Source organism: Delphinus delphis, chromosome 3 (genome assembly GCF_949987515.2).
Source record: "Delphinus delphis chromosome 3, mDelDel1.2, whole genome shotgun sequence".
Taxonomy (NCBI): domain Eukaryota; kingdom Metazoa; phylum Chordata; class Mammalia; order Artiodactyla; family Delphinidae; genus Delphinus; species Delphinus delphis.
Window position 1 is genome coordinate 82,075,867 of NC_082685.1, and position 21,215 is coordinate 82,097,081.

The following is a 21,215-nucleotide window of genomic DNA, read 5'->3' on the forward strand; positions in this document are numbered from 1 at the left end:
CTGCCCTATGGATATTATAGAAAAGGCAAATGCTACAACTGTTGCCCATGATGAAGCAAACTGAGATTTAGGGTCCACAGGGTATGAATCACACATCTCCCCTTTGCTTACAAATTCTCTTTACATATACCCTCATTGAAAATATGTAAAAAACTAAAAATAACTATCCTTACACTCCACTGCAATTACTCAATCTGCAGGGAAACTCAGGACCCGGAGGATGGAGTGGCAACTAAACCACTGAACCTAGAAAGAAGGCTGGAAAGAGGGCAAGAGGCAGAAAATGTGAAGGACACGGTTGGGGCAGAAACTTGTTTACTTTCTTAGGGACAAAACTAAGTCCTATAATGCTCTAGTACTACAGCTCCAACTAAAGCAGGGGCCACAAAACACCCTCAGCTCTTTCACCTGGCCACAAGTTTCCAAGGAACACTTAAGGAGTGGATAAAACCAGGCAAAGAATGGAGAGTTTTAGTTCCCACCTGAGTTTCACAGATACTCTCAGCTAATCTAATGCACCCGCTGACCGTGCCAGGGCTCTTCAAGTCGATCCTGGCCTCCTCTCTCTCTCTTCAGCCTTCTAGCCACCTTCATCCTAAATCTGTGATTCATTTTTGAGCAAAGGTACCTGAATAGCACACTTCAGGTGACAGAGTTAAAGCTGTGAAGGACCTGCAGAGACTCTGCAGAATACGTGCCTTTAGTTTCTTATTCTTAAACGTCCTTAGAAATCAAAGAAATCCTAACAGTGTTATTAATGGAGTAGGGTCGTGGGTTCTGTTTTAGATCTGAAACCTCTCCCTGCATGTAAAATTGGCAAAATTCACTTAGGTCTCTGAGCCTCTTCCCCCACCTCCCGTTTTTAAGTGAAGCCCTCACTCTCAGCATCTCCCCAGCTTTCTACATCACAGGGAAAACCACAGGGATTAGGAAATGCCTCTACCTCATCTGGCCAACATCTCAAAATGCCATCTCAAACTGGAGCAGGGAAGGCTCAGCACCAAGACACTGAGAGCACCAGGCAGGGGCTGACTGTATTCACTGCTGGATACCAGCCACAGACCTGCTCGGATTTCCCCCATCTACACCCCCCTCGCTTCCCCAGCACCAGCCCTCACCCCTCAAAGAGGGCTCCATCCTTTCCTTTTCCCTTCACTGTCGGTCATCTGACATCACCTCTATCTGCCTTCTGCCGTCTTTATACGGTGCCTTTTCTCTCTTCAGCCATACTCGAGAAGCACAGACCACGTCGCCCCATGAATGACTCAGTGATGATGCTAAGAGGAAAACCCCCAGCCACCAAGCCTCCTGCTGCAGACAGATTTCCTCCTCTTCAGAGCATCGTTCTGTGGGTTTCCCATCACACTTTTCAGGTATTCAAAGCCTGCGGGGTGGGGTGGGGTGGTGGGGAGAATGTGCCAGAGGCATCCCTACGGTCATTAAAAAAGGTGGCCTCCAGCATCTGACCACTCATATACTTGCATACCGTTTGATGTCGCCTTAATCTCAAAGCTGGTCTCCAGCACTCAAGTGGATTTGCTACTTGTGAGAGCCAGGAACTGCAAGTGCGCTTGCCTCAGAGACTCGGGAGTCCAGTCCCGGGCAGGAAATAAAGTTCTAAGCCGCTTTGATGTGCTTCCTCTCCACTCTCCTCCCCAACGCGGGTCATTCGTCTCAGCCAAGGAAGAGACCACCTTACATGAACGGAACCAAACGCATCACACGTGGGAGCCTGCGGCCGACTCAGTACTCCGATGAGCTCCCCGGCCCCACCAATTTACTCACCATCAGATTAAGCTCAGCTGGGATCCCCATGTATTTTGCCGACTACGAAAGCTTATGTGGTACATACATTGGAGGAAGGGGGGTGGGAATGGACAGGGCACCCAGACCACGGAGAGTAAAACGCCTTGGCGACGCGGGGAGAGCTTGTTTCTTTTTTAAGCCACTCGTCTCAGACTGAAATATCAAGCCAGTTCAGGTCATTTCCTGAGTAGCACAACAAGTTAAAACAAGATCCAGAAAATCTATTTATCTTTAATTGTGCCGCCTCCAGACTGGGAGCGCGAGGCGGGTGGCGTGTAGAAAAGTGGGAGACGGGGAGGGAGGGGGATTTGTCGCAAAGCAAATGCCTAAGAAACCAGAGCTCCCGACCTCAGCTGCTTCTTACCTCACTCAGCTCGGCCGAGTTGTCGTTTCCATATTTCACGGCAACTCCAGAATTCATGACTGCACTTTTCAGAGCCGAGCTCCTCCTCCTCCAGGTCTCGGCGCTTACGAGTTGGGTTTAGCAGGCTGGATATCCACTGCTTGGTCCCCTCTGGCACATTTTAGTCTAGACAGCCATTTTCACCCAGGACAGTGGTGAAGCCCACACGAAGGATGCAGGCACTCCGAAAAGGAACAGAGCCGGCTCTCGTTTCACGGACGAGCCATTGCTGCAGAAGGCTGGGCGGCGAGGCGCGCTCGCAGCGGCCGGGCCGGCGCGGGGACCCGAGGCAGTGCCACGCTCAGCGCCGCCTCGCGTCTCCTATGGTGCCTCGCCGCCCCCCATGACCAGGCTGGAGGGCAACCCCGGCAGGATCCGGCCTCCCTGGAGGGCTTCCCGAAGAAACCAGGGCGGCGGGAGGAGGAAAATCCGCGTCTCGGGTTCCGGGGAGGGAAAGCAAGCTAAGAGAGCGCCGGAGCGCGGCTGCACTTCACGCTGAAGTTTCCCGTTTGAATCCTCGGGAGTTGTAAGTGCTCTGATTGAATACAGCTGTCTAGCTGCTGGCTACGGAGTGAGCGGAGGAGGCGGGGCCAGAAAGAGAAAAGGCGGGGGAGGGGGGGAGGAGGCCGAGCAGAGGAGACCTCGCCGGGAGAGCAGGCATCCTTCCAGCTCCCTGCGATAGTAATTACAGGACCCAGGTCCAGGAGGAGAGAAGAAACAGGAAAAGCCACCTGAGTAATTGTGCAGAAAAATTAAAAAACAAAACCAAAAAAACTTCCCTCCTAGTAGCCACCTTCCATAATTTAAGAAGGTCAAGACAAATCTGAACACTGTACATCAGGCAGCGCTGTGCACTTCTCATGGTACATTAAGATTTTACAAGATTGTGGGGCGGTCATTTTCCCTGATCAGTCTAAAGTCGACACTGAGGGTGTAAATTCACCGTCAAACTCCCCCCCACCCACACCCCGGTAGATTACAATTTCTGCATGTACTTAATAAAGATTAAGATGCTCCATCACATGAAAGACAGGCCCAAATTTCCCATCCCTCTCAAACTCAAGAGGCTGTTAAATTCAGTGGACTCCTGGAATCAGAGCTCCCCTGCAGCCTTGAGTTTCCCTGAGGTAAAAACATCCCGCTGGGGCTTCCCTGGTGGCACAGTGGTTGAGAGTCCGCCTGCCGATGCAGGGAACACGGGTTCGTGCCCCAGTCCGGAAAGCCCATGAGCCATGGCCACTGAGCCTGCGCGTCCGGAACCTGTGCTCCGCAACGGGAGAGGCCACAACAGTGAGAGGCCCGCGTACCGCAAAAACAAACAAACAAAAAAACATCCCTCTGTGTGTGGCAGGGTGGGAGGAAACAGCGAGAATTTTTCCCTCCATAAAGGTTAAAGTCCCACTGAACTTGAGATGCACTGAAAAATCTTCTGATCCTTTAACAGTAGGTCTGCAGGATTGCTTTAAAAGCCTCATCAGTCACTTTCTACACAATGGGAACAAAATGTCTCCATCCCCAGCGACAGACCTTGGCACTTCCTGAAGCCTTCTATGAAAAAGCCATTAATTTCCAAGGCTGCTTTTTTTTTTTTAATGAAGTAGGATATTTATTTTGCTCTTTAAGAAGAAGGAAAAAGCTTGACCATTTGCATAGATCTTCTTACTCGTATGCCTTCCTGCTGAGTTCATTCATTGCCTGTTGAAGGCTCTACTGGGATGAGGAAGAGTTGGCAGCTTTTTTGGAGCACCAGTCCCAAGTTCTGGGGCACTGCCAGACTAGAGCACATTAGGAGAAGCTCTTCAGCATGGGGAGGGTTTGGGAAGCCACATTATTTTACTTATTGAATTCATTAAAAACTGTTGAGAACTGTGTGCTTGAAGATGGGAGATGGTGGTGAAAGAATATAAAAATATAAAGAAGACTGAAACATGAACCCTGCCCATAAGGTGTTTATAGTCTCATATAAACAGAAATGACTATTCTAAATATAAATGGATACTTGCCATAAAAGCAGAACAAATTAAGACCTACAGCAGTTCAGAGGTGGGAAATAGGATTTTGGCTGGGTTGGGTGGGAGGAGAAGACTGTGAAGGACTCTTAGAAGAGGCAGCATGAGTTGATATTTGAAGAATGGCTGAGTCTAGCAGAGATGGGGAGCGAGGAGAAGGTATCCCATGATGTGGGCCCACGGTGAGAGAAAGTGTGGGTGGAGACTGGAATGTGCAAAGCACGTGTGGGGAATGGGAGATATTCCATTCTGGTCATGGAACCTGGATTAGATAAGTGAGTTGAAGCCAGATCATGGACAGTTTCGAGTGCCAGGCTAAAGAAATGGGCCTTCCGATTGGCAATGGAAAAAAAAAAAGCCTCTAAAGGTTTTCAAGCAAAGAAATAATAGGATCAGAGCTGTGCTTTCTTAGACATTCCAGTGGATTTGTATCACATTCATGAGTTACTAACATGAAGTCGAGTAGACTAGTGTTGAGTGTGATTCTGGTGTTTAAAGAAACATATTTTTCATACTAGATGGCCCTTAAAAACCAAGCAGATGACTTCATCTGGTGTTCAACCAAAAGAAAAGTGATCTGTTCCAAGAGTGGAGGAAAAATTGGCAGTACTGAACTTATTAAGAAGGAATATGTCTGCAGATTCTACTTTATGGACAGTATAAGGCATTTTCAAGAGCAGTGTTGATTATATGAGATTTTCTTAAACAATGACATTAATACTTAGTCCCCACATAAGCTGGAACTCCACTACAATCTGGCATCTAAATGTGGTAAAGTGGAAGTAGGAAATGGACACGCCCATTGGACCATCCCAACAATCCAGCAAGAGGCTAAAAAGGCCTGAATTGAGTTGGGACAATGGAAAAGAACCAGAGGTTCGTTTAAGATGTAAGAGGTTCTAATAGAAAGATAGTAAACAGAGACTGTAGTGGAAAGAGGAGAGCTTAAAAATGACTTGTAAAAAAAAAAAAAAATGACTTGTAGATCTAGAACTTGACTGACTGGGGTTTTCAACAATGTTCTCAATAAAAATACGTATTCCAGAGAAGAAATAGGTTAAGGAGGAAACTACATTTGGGATACCATATGTTTGAAGCGACATCTTTGTAAGTTTGAGGTGGCATATTCAAGTGGAAATGTTTAGAAGGAAGCTTGAAATGGAGCTATAGAGGTAAGTCAAGGTTGTGATGGAGATGGAGGTTTGGGGTAACTCCTATTAGAATTATAAATAAAATCATGGAAACAGGTAAGGTTGCCAAAGAAGATAGGACAGAGAAGTGCTCTGAGGACATTATCTTAAGGAACATCTTTTTCATGGAGGGAAAAGAATAAAAGAAGAAATGGTAAGGGGGATTCCCTGGTGGTGCAGTGGTTGAGAATCTGCCTGCTAATGCAGGGGACACGGGTTCGAGCCCTGGTCTGGGAGGATCCCACATGCCGCGGAGCAACTAGGCCCATGAGCCACAACTACTGAGCCTGCACGTCTGGAGCCTGTGCTCCGCAACAAGAGAGGCCGCGACAGTGAGAGGCCCACGCACTGCTATGAAGAGTGGCCCCCGCTTGCCACAACTAGAGAAAGCCCTCGCACAGAAACGAAGACCAACACAGCAAAAATAAATAAATTAATTAATAAACTCCCACCCCCAACATCTTCAAAAAAAAAAAAAAGAAATGGTAGGAAAGGCCAGTTAAAGAAACAGGAAGGTAACCAGGGGGACTCTGAGTCTGGGAGCCTAAGGGAGATGTCAAGACAGAAGGGAAAGCATCGATATTACATGCTATAGAGGGGGGAGAAGCCTGAAGACTGATAAAAGAGCACCTCTAAGACATTAATGTCCTTCAAAGATAAATCTCTACACAAGGAATGAAGAGGAACTAGGAGTAGTAACCATGTACCACTCTTTCCATAAATTTGATGGTGACTGCAAATTGAGAGATGGGAGAGTTTCTTCAGGTAGGTAAGCAATGTTGAGTAGAGGGTAGAATGACAATATTTGTAGTCTGGGGCTAAAGGAAAACCTGAGGATACAGAGGAAAGGAAGATGGAGCAAAGTTCTTGAAAAAGGAGGGAAGGAAAGGGCCAATGACAAAAATAATGAGCTTAGCTTTGGAGTAGGCTTGGAGAGGAGGAGAATTCAGATACTCCTTCCAAGGAGGCCAGAAATAGTTGGGAGAGCTGGAGAATTTATAGACTAGTAAAGAGAAGACTTCAGAGATACACGGTAACTAACAGCATTTGTTTGAAGAGCCATCCAACTTCCTCTGTGTGATTGTGGAGGGGTAATGAAGACTAATGAGAACTTAGCATCAAATTTTAACTTAATAACAGGAAAACCACAGAACTATCTGTCAGTGCAAGGAGAACAGAGTAGTTGTGATCCCCTCCCCTGAAATTGTTCAAGCAGAGGATCAAGGCTGGCGGGACACACTGAAAGCCAGTGGTATAGAGAGTAGAGCTTCATGCAATCAGGGAGAGTCCAAATCAGTTTTCTTCCAATCTAAGATTCCACGAAACGAAGATTTTTTTTTTTTTTTTGCATAGTTTAAATGTTTTGTGGTTTTTTTCCACCTCTTAGTTAGTTAGGAATCAGGCTGGGAATATCTACTATCAAGAAAGCTAAGATATTGTGGTAGACAAGAATGAAACTGGGTCAATGTCCTAAGTACGTTAGGAATGCAAGAAGTCCCTCAACGTGTCGCGTCAGCACACCAAAGGAGAATGAAAACCCACGTGCATTTCCAATATAATGAGAAAGAGGTTGCAAGATTAGTGCTCACTGTAGTTTACCAAGTATATAACTGCATGCCTGCAAATCCTTTCATACTGTGGCTGCCTCAGCATGACCCCTCTAGAAGAGCTTCTCCAAGTTCTGCTTCAGCAGAGTGCAAGCCCCTCTCCACAGAGGTGTGGACAGGGAGTGGCAGGGGAATTTATCAAGATGTGGGAGCAGGTCGGGTGAAGGAGGAAAACCTGTCTTCCAATTGGGCAATGACCTGGGTTCCCCTTATTTCTGGCCTTGTCTTCCCAAGAGGCTAATCCCTTCGCATCTGGTTTCTGGGAGAAGAAGAGGAGGCAGTGGTAGTTCCAGGAGCATTTCTGGGAAAGCAGAAGTTGCAGTTTGCATGAGTGGATGGGTCTGTGCACCGATCACATGCTGTAGCGCACTGGCATTGCCTTTCTGCTGTCAGGGGCAGGCTGGCCCCTCTATGTATGGCTGCTGACCTCAGTGAATTTCTACATAGTAGCGATTCTATTCCAGGTCTTCTCTGTACCCTACATTGGTAATGAACATCAGATTCACTGAAGTAATCTTGGGTAAAAGTCTTTAACCTCCGGCATTAAGGAAATTGAACTTTGGGGCTGGCTGACCTAAGCCCTCGTCTCCACCCCTAGGGGGTCCAAGCCAGCCTTGCCCATCGCATGAGTCCACTGTGCTGAGTCACACTGTCCTCCTCCAGCCCACACAAGGAAACAAACTCCAAAATTGCCCCCTTCCCCCTTGACTCTCTTAAGCTAAACCCAACTTAGATACCTCAGATTTTAGGAAGAAAGCAGCCTGGTTAAGCTACTTCACACGAAGGTGAAAAATACTCATAATCTTCTCAACCAAGCCCAAAGTATTTGCATTGTAAAGGAGGATGCTTTGAAATAGTGTGAAATTGGTGGGATTTCCTGAAGAAGAAAGTGACTTTTCAGAGGAAAGGGGGATTTCAGAACCCCGTGGAGATGCAGGAAGTCCCAATCCTCTGAGTCCCTGACAGTCATAAAAGTCAGGGAGCCCTCAAAGTATACACTCAAAAGAATTTCCTGCCCTAAATCTATAAGCCCACCCCCGTAAGTCCAGAAATGCTCTCCGTAACCCAACTCCCGTGGCCGTCTGTTCAGGCACCAAGCCAGGTGCGGAAAGCCAGGACTGAGTCCCTGGCTGTGAGCCACCAGCCAGCCTCAGTGGCCTACCCTATCAGACATCATTTGCTCCAGGTGCCACAACATAAAGCATTCAGGAAGCACTGCACTAGACGAGCTTGGCCTTGGTCTCTGTGTCCTCAGAGAACAATGTTAAAAACAATCATCTAGCCCGTCCCTGTGTTCCACTTATATTGGTGAGGATGTGCAGCAAGTGTGTGGTGTTGATTCAAAAAAGAAAAGCACCCACTGTGTGCCAGACGTTGTGCTGTGCCTTGGGATTCAGTGGTGTATGGGACAGGAAAAAGCCTTGCTCTTACAAAGCTAGCATTCTTGGTGGAAAATGATTAATAAACAAATAAAGAAGATAGCTATAGTTTGTGATGGATGCTATAAAGGAATTAAACAGGAGCTACAATGAGGGAGAGCAGGCCCCTTAAATGAAGCAGTCAGAGAAGGCCTTGATGAGATGACATTTCAGCATGAAGGTCAAGAAGGAGCCCACTAGGCAGAAAGTGGGGGAAGATGGCCAGGCAGAAGGATGAGCAAGTGCAAAAATCCTGGGGCAGAAAAGGGCTTGAGCCTTTCCCATAAACTTCAAGTTTTTAATTTAATTTAAATTTCAACAAAAAAGTAGAAACTATGATGGAACATGATGAAAAAATGATGGAGGAGCCCATGCAGTGTGTGTGTTGGCCATAGATTTCATTCTGTGTGCATAAAGATGCCACAGGAAGACTTTAAGCAGGGCAGAGATGTGATCCAATTTATGTTTTCAAAAAGTAAAATCTAGGGACTCTCCTGGTGGTCCAGTGATTAAGACTTCACCTTCCAGTACAGGGGGTGTGGGTTCCATCCCCGGTTGGGGAGTTAAGATCCCACATGCATCGTGGCCAAAAAACCAAAACAGGGCTTCCCTGGTGGCGCAGTGGTTGAGGTCCGCCTGCCAATGCAGGGGACGCGGGTTCATGCCCCAGTTCGGGAGGATCCCACGTGCCGTGGAGCAGCTGGGCCTGTGAGCCATGGCTGCTGGGCCTGCGCGTCCGGAGCCGGTGCTCCGCAACGGGAGAGGCCACAGCGGTGAGAGGCCCGCGTACCTCAAAAAAAAAAAAAAAAAAAAAATATCCAACAGCAGCAATATTGTAACAAATTCAATAGAAGACTTTAAAAATGGTCCATGTCAAAAAACAAATCTTTAAGAAAAAAGGTAAATCTATTCCTATACAAACTTTACCACTAGGTAACCTAAAAAAGTAGACAAAAGAAAGTTCCTCATTTACATGAGTATTCCTGCAAATAAACGAAGAATTGATAAAATTAGAATATCCCTATTTTGCAACCTCTAATGAATTAATAGATTTAGGCATAAAGCACAATGGCTACTAACATCACAAAAAGACATGCAATTAAACACATGACTTCTGATGGAAGAATACAATACCACCTATGAAGCCATCTTAGCAGTTTTGACGAAGGAACATGTTACGTTAGCCACAGAGATGCAATCAGCAAAATCTAGACTATAACTCTACAGGGCAAACAATCTGGTTTTGTAAACATGTAAATTGAAAGGGGGAGAAAAAAAGCACATGAAGGAGTGAGATATCAATGGAAGGAGAACCCCAGAGACATATCAACCAGTTGCAGTATGTGCTCCTTATTGGGATCTTGATTCAAATAACCTGACTGTAAAAAATTATACTTTATGAGACATTCAGAAATATATTTTTTGAATATTTGATGTTATTTTAAATTATTAATGTTTAAGGATATGTTAATGGCCTTGTGCTTATTTACAGATATATATTGAAATATTTAGGGGTGAAATGATATGATGTCTGGGATTTGTGTCAAAATCCTAGAGGAGTCAAGGAAATCAATGGGGTTTTCAATGAAACAGACTGCCATGAATTGATAACCGCTAAAGCTGGGTGACAGGTGTAGCTCGTGCTACTCTCTGTCCACTTGTGTATGTTTGAGAATCTTCATAATAAAAAGCCAAAAGAGGACAATTTTACCTTTATGTAAAGAATGGGTTGTAGCATCATAAATGTAGTAGAGCAAGGAAACTTGTTAAAAGCTATTATAGTTGTAAGAAGATGCCTGTGGCTTGAAACTCGGTAAAATCAATAAAGACGGTAAGAAATGGATGAACTTGAGATATATGATTTAGGTAAAACTGACACCAACTTGGTGAATAATTGGATGTAGGTAATGAGACAGAGAGAGGAATCAGGATGACCATCAATTTGGGGGTTAAACAATTGGGTGTGGGGAAGGACTGGGTTTGGGGGGGATCAATGCTTCCACTTTAGACACATTAAGTTGGAGATTCCTATTTGACATTTAAGAGGATGCCAACAGCAGTTGGATAAATGAGTTTGGGGTTCAGGGGAGAGTCAGGCTAGACAAATGGATTTGGAAGTCATCAGCATATAGACTATAGTGGATGTTGAAAGCCACAAGAACACATAAGGTCACCTAGGGAGAGAGTGAGTAAAAAGATGCAGTCCCAGGACTTATCATTGAGATGCTCCAATATTTCCTGAGGATAGAGGAAGAGAATCCAGCAAGGAAGATCAAGAAAAAGTAACCAGTGACAAAGAGCAAAACTGAAGATAATGACATCATAGATACCAAGAGACCAGTGTGTCAAGGAGAGTTGCAACCTATGTGGAATGCTGCTGAGAGTTCAAGAAAGTGACAACAAAGAAGTATCTTTTGGTAATGGAGATTACTGGGGACCTTGAGAGGAGCAATTTCATTAAGTGGTGGCAATGGATAGAAGCTAGATTAGTGTGGATTGAATAGTGACTAGGGAGTGAAAAAGTTGAAAGAGTACATGGAGGTAACTTTTGAGAAGCATGTTGCCCAAAGCCTTACTACTACTGAACAATCTGATGAGACCTTGAACCAGTCCTAACTTCCACTTCTGAACTTTTCTCCCTGTACTGTGCCCCTTCAGTCAAGTTATCTTGGAATCCCTTGGCTGGGATTAGAGACTCTGAGTTGTTAGCACAGTGGACCCCTCCCTAGAGTGATAACTGTTCCATCATGCTGGGTCTTCACCTTACTGTTTATGAAATCAGCTATATCACTTTTAGACCCAATGACTTGCTGCTGTGAAATAGATGGACTGCAGTAGATAATCTGTGTTTGAAATTTGCTAAGAAAAACCCACACACTTATGGTCAATTAATCTTCGACAAAGTAGCCAAGAATATACAATGGGAAAAAGACAGTCTCTTCAGCAAGTGGTGTTGGGAAAGTCGGAGAGCCGCATGTAAATCAATGAAGTTAGAACACACCCTCACACCATACACAAAAATAAACTCAAAATGGCTTAAACATAAGACATGACACAATAAAAATCCTAGAAGAGATCATAGGCAAAACATTTTCTGACATAAATCGTACCAAAGTTTAGGTCAGTCTCCCCAGGCAATAGAAATAAAAACAAAAATAAACAAATGGGACCTAATCAAACTTATAAGCTTTTGTACAGCAAAGGAAACCATAAACAAAATGAAAAGATAACCTACAGTCTGGGAGAAAATATTTGCAAACAATACAACTGACAAGGGCTTAATTTCCCAAATATACAAACAGCTTTTCAACTCAATAAAACAAACAACCCAATCAAAAATTGGGCAGAAAACTTAAATAGATATTTCTCCACAGAAGACATACAGATGGCCAATGGGCACATGAAAAGATGCTCAACATTGCTAATTATTAGAGAAATGCAAATCAAAACTACAGTGGGTATCACCTCACACCAGTCAGAATGGCCATCATTAAAAAGTCTACAAACAACAAATGCTGAAGAGGGTGTAGAGAAAAGGGAACCCTCTTGCACTGTTGGTGGGAATGTAAATTGATACAGCCACTATGGAGAACAGTATGGAGGTTCCTCAAAAAACTAAAAATAGAATTACCATATGATCCAGCAATCCCACTTCTGGGCATATATCTAGACAAAACTATAATTCAAAAAGATACATGCGCCCCTATGTTCGTAGCAGCACTATTCACAATAGCCAAAACATGGAAACAACCTAAATGTCCATTGACAGGTGAATGGATAAAGAAGATATGGTACATACATACAATGGAATACTACTCAGCCATAAGAAAGAATGAAATAATGCCATTAGCAGCAACATGGATAGAACTAGAGATTATCATACTAAATGAAGTAAGTCAGAAAGACGAAGACAAGTACCATATGATATCACTTACATGTGGAATCTAAAATATGACACAAATGAACATATGTGAAAAACAGAAACAGATTCACAGACATAGAGAACAGACTTGTAGTTGCCAAAGGGAAGGGGAGGTGGGGGATGGATGGAGTGGGAGTTTGGGATTAGCAGATGCAAACTATTATATATAGAACAGATAAACAACAAGGTCCTACTGTATAGCACAGGGAAGTATATTCAATATCATCCTGTGATAAACCGTCACGGAAAAGAACATAAAAAGGAATGTATATATATATATGTATAACTGAGTCACTTTGCTGTACAGCAGAAATTAACACAACATTGTAAATCAACTATACTTCAATTAAAAAAAAACAAAAAAATTTGCTAAGAAAGGAAATACTTGAAAACTATTTCCAGATTAAACCTCACACACAGAACAAACAAAGATCCAGCCTTCTCAACTGCAAATATAACTCATGCACAGAAAGCACCCCTGTGGTGTGTGTCGTCTCATTAATTACATTTACGGACTGTCTCACACCCACCTAGGCATTCTACTAACCTAGAATCATTTGGCATCAAGATCCCTGACGTCATCAGTGGAGAATTCCTAGTTGAGATTCACAACCACATGCACGCATCACGTGATGCTTCAAAAACTTCTTCGCCGTCTGATAAGATGTTTTGGAGTCCACAACTTAGTGTCTGTGTCATCTTGCCTTAAATGTTCAGAATATTAAAAAAAATCTTTACTTATTTGTTAAGTTTCTCTAAACTATATCAAATTCTCTATGGAAAGGAAAAATAATCAGGGGAGATTAGGGATTTGGAAATCCAAGGAAGTAAATAAAAAGCCTTAAATCCTCCCAGGAGTACTTGCATATGGCCAGTCAGTCTCCTGGAGAGGAAAAAGAAAAAGAGATGCATGAAAATAGATGTAGTAAAATTTGGAGAAGTTGCTTAAATTAAATGAATTCCAAATGCCTGCCACTGTTATTTCTGGAGCTCTTTGGGAGGCTAAAACAACATCATTCCATTTCTCTTTTAGCTAGAATATGTTGCAGCAGCTGCCCAGAAGGGGCAAAGAGAGAATTAATATAATATAATGTCTCACAGACCTAATGACAAAGGAGGCAGTTCGCCTGGCATCATACCAAGCTGACAGATGAAGACGGAAGATCTGAGAGACAGGCTGGGGAAAGCCATCATCCTGGACTTGGAGTCCACTAAGCACCACTGGTTGGACGCTCTGGTAGAGGTTTCCTATAGGGACACTCTGAGCCATGAGGAACAGGCTCTGCCTGTCTTGATAAGTCACCTTCCCTCTCCCAGCCATCCTCAATTGTTCTGCACAAGTGCCATGTGAGCTCAAACTTTCCCTTCAGAGCAAATGCTCTTTAATTGGCATGTCCAGCCACGATCCTTACTTGTGCTCCAGTTCATGTTTTTTCATGTGACTACCAGACACTTTTAAGTCTTGTCATCACTGTAAAGGATGTCTAAAACTAAACTTGTCATGTTCCACCAAAACCCAGGTTAAATTTCAGCTTGCACATTTCTGTAAATAGAATCACAGTTTCCAGTCAAATAAGTCTGGAGTCATTTTCAATTCCCTTCTCCTTCATCTCCTCTTCCAGGCATTTAGCCCTTTCTCCACTTGCTCTCCACTTTTCCTGATAGCAGCATCTTCCAGGCCTTATATATATATTTTTTTTTTTTGGCCACGCCGTGCAACTTGCAGGATCTTAATTCCCCAACCAGGGATTGAACCCAGGCCCAGGCAGTGAAAGCACCGAGTCCTTACCACCGGAGAATTCCCGGGCGTTGTCTTTTTATACATTGCTAACTGCACTTAATGATATGACTCAACTCCAAGTCATTCTGCATACTCTAGCCCAGCTATTTTTCTCCAAAATACAGCTTTCTTTCATGTCATTGTACAAGTAAATCTTTTTAAAGATATTTTATAAGCTTTATTGAAACACAATTCATATACCATAAAATTCACCTTTTGACATGTACAATTCTGTGGTTTTTAGTAATATTCACAGAGTTGGGCAACCATCACCACTATCTACTTTAGAACATTTTCATCACCCCTCCCCCAAAGAAATCTACAGTCTTTAGTCATCATTCTCCATTTATCCCAACCACCAATTTACTTTGTGTCTGTATGGATTTGCCCATTCTGGACAATTCATACAAATAAAATAAGACACTATGTCGCACCTTATATCTGTCTTCTTTCACTTAGCATAATAATTTTCAAGGTTCAACCATACTGTAGTATGTATCAGTATTTCATTCCTTTTTATTGCCAAATAATATTCCATTGTATGGTTATACCACATTTTGTTTATCCATTCATCAGTGGATGGATATTTGTTTCCATTTTTTTTGGCTATTATGAATAACGTAGCCCTGAACACCTGTGAGCAGGTCTTTATATACATATGTTGTCAGTTCTCTTGGGTATATGCCTAGGGATGGAACTGCTTGGTAATTTGGTGACTCTCTGTTTAACATTTTGAGGAACTACCAAATTGTTTCCTAAATGGCTGCACCATTTCACATTCCCACCCACAATACATGTAGGTTTCAATTTCTCTACAATCCTTGCCTACACTTATTGTCTGTGTTTTGATCCTTCTCTTCTCCAAAATCCTTCAGCATTTCTGGCCTTGATGGCTCCATTAAAGGCTAAGCTGTATGATGGTGAACTCAATTAAGTAAAGGGAAAACCAGGACTCATATGGCTGTGTCAGTATTAGGAAATGGAAACAATTCTGTTCCAGTTGGTAGATAACCACTGCCCCAAAACCAGAGAATGCCCACTCCCTGACCACTTGCTGCCCAGGCTGCCCCATTCCTACCTCTAAAAACCCTCAGACCTTTCCACAGTTTAGCAGCCATAGGACTAACACTTGGCACAATCAAGGGCTCTAGAACCTTTCTGCATTGCTATGGCTGGTCCCTGTTGTCAGGTATTTTGAATATCACCCCCGGAGAAAAGAGGTCATATTTCTTAAATGAAGACAGAATCAAAGAATAAAGTTATTATAGATACCCAATTACATGGTTCCATTAAACAATTATCATACTCTTAAAGGATTTCCTAACAGCATTTGAATCAGTATTCCCCAACCCCTTTACCACTCTCTGAATATGAAACCCACTAAATGTTCCACAGTCTTGACAATGCCAATCTCCCTTTCCAACACAAGTCCCTTCCTGCTTGTGTTTCATTCCTGATCTTTTTAAGATTTCATGTTCCAGAGCTAACCAAAATATCTGACTTATTTTCCCAGTTATTAGGAACACACCTCTTTGAATCATCATCAGACTCCTCTTGGCCCTTCAGAGCCTGTTCTGTGGAATTCTATGATGTGAGAAGGTGTGCAAAGACCACTGTCCACACTAATGAAAACTACCCTTATTTTTCCCTCACAGCCAAAATATTAAGATTTTTACCCCTTTCTTCACACAGCTGATGTTTAACTCGTTTCATTTCAAATTATTTTTCACACACCATTATCTGGCACCAATGATAGAGAGGGAAATGAATCTCACGGGACATGAAAGCTAACCCTAAGATGCAAACACTTGTTATTTGGAGGAATTTGGAAATCTGAAGAGCAAGAAATGGATAACAATTTTAAACTAATTTCTTTTACTTTTCTTAAGGCAGGAATCTACTTCAAAGGTGAACATTCCTCTAGAGTCTTGAGACAGTAGCATCAAATTAATGCCTTTTCATATTCAAGAAATATTTAGTTATCAACTACAACATTCACGCATCTTGCTAGGTACTAGCAAGATAAGGGTGAAGAAAAACAGATGCCATCAGTGCCCTCAGTTGATCCTAGAGTCATGTTGTGGTAGAACACAAAGATGGCCCCATCTTCACAACTCCTTGGAAACATGTCTTTGTCTGCAACTTTGCAGTGCCCTCCCACTCTGATTCTGGACTTGTCCATGTGACTCAACTTGGGCCACTAGAATAGGCCAGAAGTAATGGTGTGCCTGTGCCACCTCAAGAGGTCATTTGTGTCTCCTCTTGAGCATCTGCCACTAACAGGTGATCCCTGAGGCAGCCTTCTGGAGGATGACAGACATGTGAGCTGTTGTCCCAGTCACCCAAACTGAGGCTTAGATCAGCAGTCAGCCAGCTGATCCCCAGATATTTGAGCTAGCCCGGCCTCTACAGCCAAGAGCAACAGTTGCCCTGCCAACCTGCCGCTGACCCCAGATACACGAGCAATAAACACTTACTGTCGAGTGCCAATGAGATTTTGTGGTATTTCATTACACAGCATTATGTGGCAACAGATAACTGATATATCACTTAATCATAAAAATGAACATAAGGGACTTCCCTGGTGGTCCAGTGGTAAAGAATCCACCTTTCAATGCAGGGGATGAGGGTTCAATCCCTGGTTGGGGAACTAAGATCCCACATGCTGTGGGGGCAACTAAGCCCGCGTGCCACAACTACTGAGCCCGCGCACCTCAACTAGAGAGCCTGCGTGCCGCAAACTACAGAGCCCATGCGCTCTGGAGCCCACGCGCCATAACTAGAGAGAGAAAACCTGCGGGCCGCAACTAGATAGAAGCCTGCGTGCCACAACGAAGAGCTGGCATGCTGCAATTAAGAGCCGGCATAGCCTAAATAAATAAATAATTTTTAAAAATGAACACAAACTCACAAGCTGCAGTATGTGCTCTTGAGGCAGGAGATAGATGGACCCCAGGCTGAGCAGCTGGAGTTTGTCCCCTGTGGACAGATACTCCAAGAAGAGGAGGAGGAGCTGAGCCCTGCCCAGATAAGAGACCACATGTTTCTCATTCTCAAGGTCAAGGAGACCTTCCCAACTACACATGTGCAGAAAGCCTCCTTGGGGGTCAAAAAGGGAATGATGTCAACCTACCCATAGGCCTCTTTACCAGAATCCATCTCGGCTAAGAGATGTGTGCACACACATGGGAGGACTCTGAGATGAACCAAATATGGACTCAGAACCAGGCAAAGCAAGATGACTGGCCAGAGGAAACCCGGAAAAAATGTCCCATATAAGTGATTCAAACTACCACGAGGGCGCGACTCTCTCTCTGAGCCCGCCTGTGTGTCTATCCACCTGTACTCTTTTTCCTCCTATAAACACTTTACTTGTTTCACTACTTGCCGTCATTGTGGGAATTCATTTCTACAAAGCCGAAGGGCCAGGGCTTTGTCACTGGTCACTGGTCTAGTGGCTAGGATTCAGCACTCTCACTGCGGCAGCCTGACATCAATCTCTGGCCGGGAACCAAAATCCTGCTTCAAGCCTCTGCAGGCCAAGGCCACCCGAGATCACTCTGAAGAACATGAATACAGAAATAGGAGAGCACATGAGAGCTAGATCTAGCCTAGACTGGGTGGGGAAGGGAGGTCAAAGAACACTTCTTTAAGAAAGACATGTGTGAGCTAAGATCTAAAGGATGCACAGAAGTTAACTAGGTGAAGAGTGGGGGGAGGAGTTGTTTAGGTCACTGGAGTGGCATGTGCAAAGGCCTTGCAGGGAAGGAGTACAGAATTTAAGTCACTAAGAAGACCAGTGTGACTGGAGCATGGCGATAAAGGGGAGAGTGCAAAGCAATGAGGCCAGAATGATAGGCAGTGACTGGAGCAAGCAGACAGCCTTATAGAACACATGAAGGGTTTGCGACTTGATCCAAATAACAGTGAGAGCTACTGAGTGGTTATAAGATGGCAGTAACAGTGGTTCTTCTCATGTGCTCACCTAGCTGTGGAGTGGGTACAGGGTTTCTCACACAAACACCTTGTAATTTGCCCAATTTTTCAAGCTCACTCTAAAACAAGGATATCATTCATCCAGCCATTTAGTCAATGAATATTTATTAAGAGGCTCCAATTTAGAACGAATATATGATTCAGAGATTAAAGGAGTGAATGAGCCTGCACCGAGCAATCTAATAGGTACTGGAGAGACCCAGAGACAGGTCTCCTGTTCTTGATCTGCTCACAGTCTAGTAAGGGAGGTAGACATGAGAAAAAGACACCCTTTCGAGCCAGAGACATATGAACAATGTGCTTTAGACGTGGAGAGAAGGAGTATCTAATTCTGTGAGGGCCAAATTACACACACTGGAAGTAAGATGAGCTTGAGGAGTTGACAGTTCCAATTCCGAACTGAAAGCACCTGTCATACCTGACACTGATGGCTGAGTGGGTAGCTAGCTGGGCTGACGACAGGCTAGAAAGGGGAAGCAAACAAGGGGGAGAGATCCAGCGTACCTTCCTGTATGGAAGTCCATCTCCAAGTCACAGATCCGTTCAGAATTCAGCTATTTTCTTGGATTCCTATTGTTTTGGGATGTTCTTTGTGCATCCTCTAGTGGAAACCATAGTATGTGAGAAGATATCTATACTTCAAAATAGATATTTCAGATTCTCTCAAAGCTCGTGAAGAGGCCCATATAAGAATGTTCCCTTTTTTATAAATTTATTTAATTTATTTATTTGGCTGTGTTGGGTCTTCGTTTCTGTGTGAGGGCTTCCTCTAGTTGCGGCGAGCGGGGGCCACTCTTCATCGCGGTGTGCGGGCCTCTCACTGTTGTGGCCTCTCCCGTTGCGGAGCACAGGCTCCGGACGCGCAGGCTCAGCGGCCACGGCTCACGGGCCCAGCCGCTCCGCGGCACATGGGATCCTCCCGGTCCAGGGCACGAACCCGTGTCCCCTGCATCGGCAGGCAGACTCTCAACCACTGCGCCATCCGGGAAGCCCAAGAATGTTTCTTTTTTAGAAAAAAAGATGAAATAAAATCAAAATCAAAAGATGGGGCTTCCCTGGTGGCGCAGTGGTTGAGAGTCTGCCTGCCGATGCAGGGGACACGGGTTCGTGCCCTGGACCGGGAGGATCCCATGTGCCGCGGAGCGGCTGGGCCCGTGAGCCGTGGCCGCTGAGCCTGCGCGTCCGGAGCCTGCGCGTCCGGAGCCTGTGCTCCGCAACGGGAGAGGCCACAACAGTGAGAGGCCCGCGTACCGCAAAAAAAATCAAAAGATCATGGAGCTTCATTTTGCTTTTAACTGGCGTTTAAAATGATACAATAGGCAAACAAAAGGCCATTTTCCCAATTACAATATGGATGGACTTGAGAATGAAGGTTGGATAACTATAACCCCCTGTTCTAGAGATTTTTATGGGGACTCCGTTTTTCTGAAAGTCCTGATTTGTCCGTAATAGAAAGAGGGCACCTAAGTGCTGCTGGTGCCAGCAGTATCACCTGAGAGAACTGTTTTGCTCAGCCCCACACTGCACGCAACCAGATGTTCTGAGTGGTGCTGAGCACATTTGCCACGGACCAGGAAAGAGCCTCACCAGGATTCTGAACTCTCCACATTCGGTCCCACTGGGCCATTATGTTCACTTCAACAGGTCAGTATGAAGATTCAGTTGGACCATCTTAGTGCTCTTTCAAGGGTATGGCTCATTTTCGCCTTTGCTGATGGCCTTTGATTCCCATATTCCCTTTGTTTGCAGATTTAATCTGCCAGTGAGCTTTGTTCTCCACCAAGCAATAAAAACTTTTGTACAGAAATGCATTATAAGCTCTATTCAGTATTCATGTTCTTGGCAAATAAAGTTGGCAATTCTTATTATTAGATGAGGCTCTTCTAAGGTGAGGATTAAAAGATGTTAAATTATAAATCCCAAATTCAGCTCTGGTGCTCTCATTCCTACATCCTCATCCCTGCCCGGAAATCCCAAATTCCTAACAATATCCATGTCAGCAAACTTTCCTTCAATAGCAGTTCCCAAAGGTACTGTCCCTTTTATTGTTAGAATTACAAGCATATTCTTCCTATGCTGAATACAATTATTTATCTAGTGGCTGCCCAACAACTTATAGGTATTTGGTTAAACCTTATGAAATTAGTAAATAGCAGCATCAATTTTAAATAGTTCAACTTAATACTAAGTCCTGTGGCACAAAGCCAGTTTAGAAGGTCAAATTTGAAGTATGTAAGTTATTTGGATAGCATCCAGAGAGGTCAAATGCTCTTCATTTGACCTTTTGAAAAAATGACAGAAGACTGATTGGGATGATTGGATCCTTTCTCCTTGTAAAGTACCCAGACACTGCTGGGCACAAAGCAGACTCTTAGAAGATGTTTCTTCTACTAAGTAGGAGAATCTATTTAACATTAGTCATATTTACAATTGAAAGGGTATAGAGGTAACTTGAGAACATTGCTTAAAGCCCTTTGCATTGCTAACTGAATTAAAATAACAGTAACAAATAACAAGAACAAAGGAAAAGATAAATATACAGGCCTCATCTGCAAGCAAAGGCAACTACCTACTCTTGATGGAAATGAATTCTCATAAGAGTTGAATATTGTCCTAGAGCTCATTTATATTTCTGTCATGATTCAATAAGTTCCAAGAGTGAAACTACATTTCACATGGCCCACGTGAGCCCTGGCACACCTAATCTACAATCTCCGCTTTTAATTTACATCTGAAAAATGAATGAATGAGCAACTACAGGGATATAAAAGGCAGGGTCACATAAACACAGTGCATAATTCTATTACACCTGATACCCAGCTCTGAACACATAAACTCCATTACATGTGCTGGCTTTGTATCAAAGAGGGTACACCAAACTGCTTTCTCATCCCACGGCAGACATGCGAAATCGGTCAAATAATAGCATTCAGCCCCAACCCACTGCCTTGATCATATATATATATATATATATATATATATATATATATATATATATTTTTTTTTTTTTTCCTAAAACCAAGTTTCATTTTAATAGCATTCCTTTTTAACTTAAGCAAAGCAAAATGGAAATAACACTGGAAC

The 21,215-nt window shown here is 43.8% G+C and overlaps 1 protein-coding gene across 3 annotated transcripts in view; it reads right to left on the bottom strand.

The window, feature by feature from the left end:
* MCC (MCC regulator of WNT signaling pathway) overlaps positions 1-21,215 on the bottom strand; it is a 463,984-nt gene that overhangs the window by 271,129 nt on the left and 171,640 nt on the right. The window contains exon 1 of one of the 3 annotated variants that reach the window (XM_060009026.1): positions 2,171-3,131. The exons of the other annotated variants lie outside the window; for them this stretch is intronic. Coding sequence (XP_059865009.1) covers positions 2,171-2,227 — 57 coding nt within the window. The 5' untranslated portion in view covers positions 2,228-3,131. Of the gene's footprint in view, positions 1-2,170; positions 3,132-21,215 lie in introns of those variants that run through there. 3 annotated transcript variants of the gene reach the window in all.